This window comes from Anoplophora glabripennis, unplaced genomic scaffold (genome assembly GCF_000390285.2).
Source record: "Anoplophora glabripennis isolate ALB-LARVAE unplaced genomic scaffold, Agla_2.0 scaffold2042, whole genome shotgun sequence".
NCBI lineage: Eukaryota > Metazoa > Arthropoda > Insecta > Coleoptera > Cerambycidae > Anoplophora > Anoplophora glabripennis.
The window spans coordinates 1-7,251 of record NW_019418138.1 but is presented as its reverse complement, the minus strand read 5'-3'; the positions used below and the strand labels follow the sequence as shown (position 1 = coordinate 7,251).

The 7,251-nt window shown below is 36.6% G+C and overlaps 1 protein-coding gene across 1 annotated transcript; it reads right to left on the bottom strand.

Annotated features, from left to right (window-relative positions):
* Positions 1 to 4,164: 4,164 nt before the first annotated feature.
* Positions 4,165 to 4,838, bottom strand: LOC108916275 (lathosterol oxidase; the record flags this gene model as incomplete). Its single annotated transcript, XM_018722488.1, is given in 2 exon segments — positions 4,165 to 4,521; positions 4,666 to 4,838. Coding segments are annotated over 2 exon segments (380 nt in total), but the record flags the coding sequence as incomplete, so codon positions are not given.
* Between the last annotated feature and the right edge of the window lie 2,413 nt (positions 4,839 to 7,251).

The window sequence follows — 7,251 nt, the reverse complement described above, 5'->3', positions numbered from 1 at the left end:
TACATGGGGATGTTTTACATGCTTTTACTAATATTCTGTTAAAATTTTATCAACACACTCTAATTGGGGTGGAAGTGGTAAAATTTTAAAATTTTCTATATTTCCGGAATAATATGAATATTTAAGGGTGTTCCGAGGGCAGGCAATAGATGACTGCTATATGGGGATGATTTACGTGGTTTTGCTAATATTCTGTTAAAATTTTATCAACGCACTCTAATTGGGATCGCAGTGGTAAATTATTTAAATTTTTTCCATTTCGGCAATAATATTAATTTTTAAGGGTGTTTTGAAGGCAGGCATTGAATGACTACAATATGGGGTGTTATACTTAGTTGGACTAGCATTCTGTTAAAATGTTAAATTTCTAATTGGGGTGGAAAAGATACATGAAATTACATATGCAACACATGAAGTCCAAGTACGAGTTGTGGATGGAAGATAACAGCGTGAAGGCGATAGTGGAGTGTACTAAATATCTATTCTCATTAAACTGCCTCTACGTCGGCACCAAGGATGAAAAGTTGTGGATAGCTTCACTCAAACGGATTGCCTTCCCTTGCAATATGATACATTTCTAAAAATTTTCTTTTTTTATGGTTTGTTTCTGAACCTAATACAAAAATTTCGTCATAATTCATACTGTGACCTGAGGATAAACAATGATTTGCCAACATGCAACTGTGTTTATTCAGTCGTATGACACTTTTTATGTGCTGTAACTCTATCTTTTAGTTCCGTGTTCAAGACTCCCGGAATAATAATTCAGCAATACAAAATTTTCATTATTTTTCAGTACCACATTTAGGTGCTGTTTCTTCCAAATTAAAAAACGTCTGTCTGGTCAAGGTGGTGTCAAGTAGGCTTTTAAAAATCATTTAACGGTAAATAATCTGTTCACTAAATTAAAAGATAAAGATCTGCTATTGCAGCGGACCAGTGTAGTTTATTGCATCCCATGTATGGATTGTGATTTGAAATATATAGATCAAACAAAACAAAAACTAAAAGATAGAGTTACAGCACATAAAAGTGACATACGACTGAATAAACACAGTTGCATGTTGGCAAATCATTGTTTATCCTCTGGTCATAGTGTGAATTATGACGAAATTTTAGTATTAGATTCAGAAACAAACCATAAAAAAAGAAATTTTTAGAGATGTGTCATATTGCATATTCCAATGAATGCAATGACTGATATCGATGGTCTCAGCGTAATTTATACTTTTTTATTAAATCAATATTTTAATCACAGGGACAGTCTTTCAGTGTGACCTTTATTGTTATTTGTGTTTAATAATCTAACTAATTAACAGTTTATAAATTTTTGGTAGAGTTTCCCCGTTCTCCGCATAAGTATTGTAATGAACCGTTATTAATTTCCAGTTTTATGCAAGGCCGTGGGCCAGTTATTTATTTAATTAGTTTAATTGGGTGAGAGCAATTAACCGCGAGTCGAGTCGAACCGTTCGTTTGTCCCACTTTGTCGAGGACCGCGCGCATAATCCCACCACGATTCCTGCCTAGTCAAGAGGGGACTGAGGCAATAAAACTACCTTTCCTGGACGAAAATCCTCAGTTCGCTGCCAGAACTCGAAGAGCTCCAGTTCCAACCCGAGGACCACCCCGAGGACCTGAACACCGACCAGAGACCGCCACCCGACCCAAGGAGTTCGCTGCCAGAACTCGAAGAACTCCAACGTCACCTCGAGGACCTGAACACCGACCAGAGACCGCCACCCGACCCAAGGAGTTCGCTGCCAGAACTCGAAGAACTCCAACACCAGCCCGAGGATCACCCCAAGGACCTGAACACCGACCAGAGACCACCACCCGACCCAAGGAGTTCGCTGCCAGAACTCGAAGAGCTCCAGCAGCGTTGTCTGCGAAGGTTTGGCTGGGTGTCCCACCGCCCTCGTTGACGAACGTTGTCCGTCACGTCAACCGAACTGCTGGTTTGGCTGGGTGTCCCACCGCCAGTGGAAGACGTTGTGTGCAGGTTCGTACGGTAGCAGCGTTATCGGCGACGGTTTGGCTGGGTGTCCCACCGCCCTCGTTCGACAAACGCTGTGAGCCCCTTTACTGAAACTGCTGGTTTGGCTGGGTGTCCCACCGCCAGTAGAGGACGTGAAGGTGTCAGACTGTACGGCAGCGGCGTTGTCGGCAAAGGTTTGGCTGGGTGCCCCACCGTCTAAGCTTGATAAACGCTGTAAGGCAGAGTAACCGAAACTGCTGGTTTGGCTGGGTGTCCCACCGCCAGTAGAAGACGTTGTGTGTCGGCTGTGCAGCGACGGATAGATCCTCGAAGTTTGGGTGGGTGCCCCACCGCTTTTGGGAGAAATCTGTCGGCCGCCCCGCATTTGAACTCGCATCTCGTCCAGACTTTGCCTCCTGTTCACCAACAACATCATTTTCCTGATTACCATTTGCTTGTTTATGCCCGTTGTAAACCGTTGCTTGGCTTTTTCTCCTGGCTGATCGCATTTTCGCTTAATTTCCGTCGCTTTGCTAGAAACTACTGCCGATGTCTATTTGTAGAATTAAAGTAACCCGTAATTATTTCTTTGTTTCAGAACCATTGGGACAATTTATTTATTAATTATTTATTGCTCTAATTAATTAACCTTATTTTTCCCTTTCTAGCACCGACCGAAATTTAAAACCGAATATTATTCTGGCGTACCGTTTCTTAAAGTCTTAGACCGTTTATTTAAATAAACTAAAACGCCAAATACTCCGCTTTTCTACCGTACCGATTGTGAGTCCTGATATTTGACTAATTTGTGTTTATTTACAGCTCCGAAAAAACGTATCGGCATTTTAAATCCGCCGCGATAATAATTGCTCTAACCCATTTTGTTTTAATTACACCGCTTGTACATTATTTGTATATTCCTGGTTTTAGTTAGTAATAATAATTGTAATTAGAATCTGTTTTACTTTTGTTTGTTTGTTTCAAATTCAATAGGCCTGATTAATAAATCTAGTAAATATATTTCCAGTTTGTATTCATTCTTAACACCGATAAGATTGATAAATTCCGATCAGTAAAAAGTCGCACTATCTTTTTGTGACCTACACTGATAAGTCCGTTTGTTTTAAAAGGAAAATAACACTACACTCAGAGAACTACGTTGATTAAAAGTAAGAGAAATATAACCGACCCCTGGATTTAAACTTTCTTCACTGCAGCTATCCCGAGTACTTACTCTAAACCGAGGGTAGGTTTCACGTGGAGTTTCCCCCACGTAAAAGTTTGGGAAACTGGCGCCCGAGACAGAAACCGAACAAAAAGATTCAATCTGGAGTACGTTCCTGTGACGTCACTCACCACCGCCGGCTGCCAACCACCGCTGCCGATAAACTAGTAGTCAAGGGTTGTCATAAAGTAGGCGTCTCCAAATAGGGACGTCAGTGACGTCAATAAATCCAGTAAATTAGAATTCGCCATTGTGAATTAAGATTCCGTTTAGAGTTGGTAGTATACCGGGGGCAGCCACAAGTAACGTCTGAACCGATCAGTCACCACCGCAAAATCAAAACCAAAATAAAGTAAAGTATATAAAGGGTGTTACAAAAATTTGGCGACCGAGTAAAGTACGTTACAGTATTAAGGGAACAAAAACTTTAATATTTTTTCACTTTTTTCCTCCTTATCTGATATTTGTACCTAAAAGACAGGCGACAGTGTTAATTTTGTTTGATTTCGGCTCCAGTCTGCCGTAGTTATGAATTTTAAAAATCTTTATATTTGTACAATTTTCCGTTTTTAAACCTGTGATGTTTTTAATTATTTGTAATAACGACCTATGTCCGCGGTAGGTGTACCTATTATGTTGGCTAACTTCAATATAATTCTCTCATAGTAAGTAATTTTTAATTGACTATTTTATAAGAAAATTTTAACTTGTATCCTATTGTAGTTTTTTTCTGATGAAGAAACAAAATATAGTTTCGAAAGCTTGAAAATTTAAAAGAGTGTAACTTTTTTATCCTTGGCTGTATCCCCGTCTAAGAAAGAAATTATATATATTTCAGAGACTACTTCGATTTTATAAGAATTGTAAATAAATAAAATTATAAATAAAATATTTATAAATTCTAAATAAAATGTTTAACGTTTTAAATTGAGTGGTAAAAGGCAAATCAAGTTACACTTAATGCTCAGAAAACTGATAGATTTTAATTCTAAATTTTGCATAAAATATATTTACATATATTTACAATACAGTTGAAACTTTATCCCACAACCAAAATTTAAATAGAATATGAATATTTTCATATTAAAATATAACTCTTTGAAAAAAGGACCTAACTGTACAAATTAATTTTTTTCAGTTCTTTCCCGCTTAACTTATAATGAGATTTATTTCCACGGTATGCCTTAGGATTTTCTGATTCTCTTTCTTTTAAATCCTCTTTGAATTCGTCAACATTGACGTCTTCAAATGATTTTCCTTTTCCATAGAAAATATCTTCTCTATATATCCGATCTTTTCGTCTGTAAGTTCCATGAATCTACAAAAATAAAAGTACATATTATTAATGCGAGACAACTACAGCCACCATAGCGGCAACTCCGTATCTTATATGATAAATACAATAACAGTGCTGATGTGTCTAATTTAGGACACACAAGATGTAAAACAGTATTGAACTAACCTTGTCCCAGAGTTCTATATTGAAACCAAAATTTACGTGAAAATATTGGTGGTGGTTGTCATGAAAAATTGCATCAGGCTGCCAGGGTTGCCACCAATGTGCTTTAAAGTTTATTCCAGAATGATCAATTATACCGTGGTAGTACGTGTATAATGCAACAGTGTAGAATGGAACTGAAACAACAAAGTTTGGATAATAAACATAATATGTAGTTATATTTTTGTAAATAAATAAATACTGTTTTTTTTTTTCAAAAAATTTAATGAAGACGAAGGGTTTTAGGACCAAGGTTTATATAAACATTTTTGCTTATTTTTACTTAAATAATGTGTTTCCTCTAAAGCTTTATGTCTGATATCTCAGTTGTCCGAACCTCAAATTTTGCCGCACCAACTGCTGCAGCTAGTATGGCAAAATTTAGTATCTGAGCACGAGATAACGCGTTTAATCTGAAGGTATCGATTATTATTATTCAGTGTTCCAGTCTTCCGGATTTACTTTCAATTATTTGATAGTGAACCACGCTAAAATATATGTTTAAATTAAAATATGGCGTATTTTGCACACATCTGTGATGTATATGTTCTACATTGTAATGTTCCATCTTTCTCGAACAGTTGGCAATACTGTGGTCGAGTCAGTCAATTATCATATCTAGAACATGTACGACACCCAATACCGATATACCGTGCTTTCACCGTACAACGCTACATAGGGAATTAGCTTCGTTCGAGTTCGTAAATTCGGAAGGGTGGGGAGCGCTGGGTGCTGCAACCTGACTGATGTGAGATGTGATCACGGTCCGTAAACTGAATAGGTTGCCTTATTATAGGAAGCGGGGAAAACGAGCGGGGGTCAGATGACGTCAACTTTGTGCAGACCTCACAGAGCTGTCGATTCGTTGAACGTTTTGAGGTGGTTTTTCGAGTTTATTCCTGTGGTTTTTCTTGTGTTTTATGAAGAATTTAGGATTTTTGGTGCAATAAAATATATAGACTTTACATTTAAACGAATTGGGAAGTGGATATTTTGTAATCATCGTAAGTATGTTAATTTAAAATATATGATAATGTTTGGGTTTAGGTACCTATTTTTTTTTCATTTAAATTGTGTAATGGCTACAAAAACTGTAAATTAAAAGTGTTGTCTTACACGAGAAAGATGAATATATTTTGAGTATTATTCAAAACTATATTTTAAATGTAGATGCCAAGATATATCTGTGCTGTAGCCATCTGTAAAAGTAACAGTGAGAAAGCTGGCCAACATATTAGTTTTCACTCTTTTCCAACTGATATCGGAAGGATATGTTTGATCCAAAACATAAAAAAGTGTGTAGCATGCATTTCACAATTGAAGATTATGAAGATGCTATCCAGGCTAAAGTTATGAATATTATGCCGAAGAGACTGAAAAAACAAGTAAGTTATTAAATTTATCACATTGTCTCAAATAATTATGTTTAATGTTTAATTTTGTAGCTATTCCAACATTGTACTTGATGCCAAAGGCAAAGGAAACTGAAAAAAATTCGAGTGCACCAACTAAAAGGTCTCTAAAATATCAGAAAAGAGAGCAGGCACAACTGGTGAATAATATTTTAGACGAATCCGAATCTAACAATCCTCTATTCCAACAAGTCTCGGAGAACATTGATATAAATAATATACCTGGTTATAGTGGAGAGACTGAATATGAAAAATTAAAAAGGTCCTACGATACCTTGGTTGAAGAACATAATGCTGCAAAACAACAAATTAGTAAACTCACTGCAAGTTATTTTTAGCTTGCAAAAAGGAAATGAGTTTGTAACGAAGAACATAGATGTCCATGTTAATGATGTTCTTTCAAGTTTCTCAACAAAAAATCAAAATTGATATTTTATTGAAACATAAAACAAGGGACGATGGATGGAGCGAAGATGAAATCTCAAAAGCTTTTACTTTACGCTATTTTGGGAAAAGAGGATATATTTATGTGAGGCAAAAATTAAAATATCCTTTACCTGGTATTTCCACGTTACAAATTTAAGCAAGTAATATAAATCTTAGAAATGGCATTTTGAGGAATATTTTACAAATCATGGATACATGTGGTCAAACAAAAAGTGCGATGCAAAGATTAACTGATTTATCATATGATGAAATGAAAGTGCGTAGCATGTATTAGTTTGATCAGCAAAGGGATGAAATTGTCGGGGAACATAAATATATGTAAGTAGTCATGGCAAGAGGCTTGCCAGACCGTTGGAAACAGCCCATTTTTGTGGATTTCGATAAAAAAATTACAAAATCTATTTTAAATGAGCTGTTGGAAGAATTGCATAAAATAAATTACCATGTGATTGCATGTGTGTCGGAATGTGGAGGGGGAAATATGGGAAGTAGAATAGCTGTGCCGATCCTGCTCCACAACCTCATGTATTTTCTTATGGAGATTCAGTCTGAAAACTTTTGACGAATTTTACCCCCTCTCCTCCACTTTTAGGCCACGACCAATCAGAGCGTAGCATTCAAATTGGCCACGTCTCTCGACCAATCAGATCGCGGCAAATTGGCGGTAAATTCAAAATTTCTAGATTTAAAC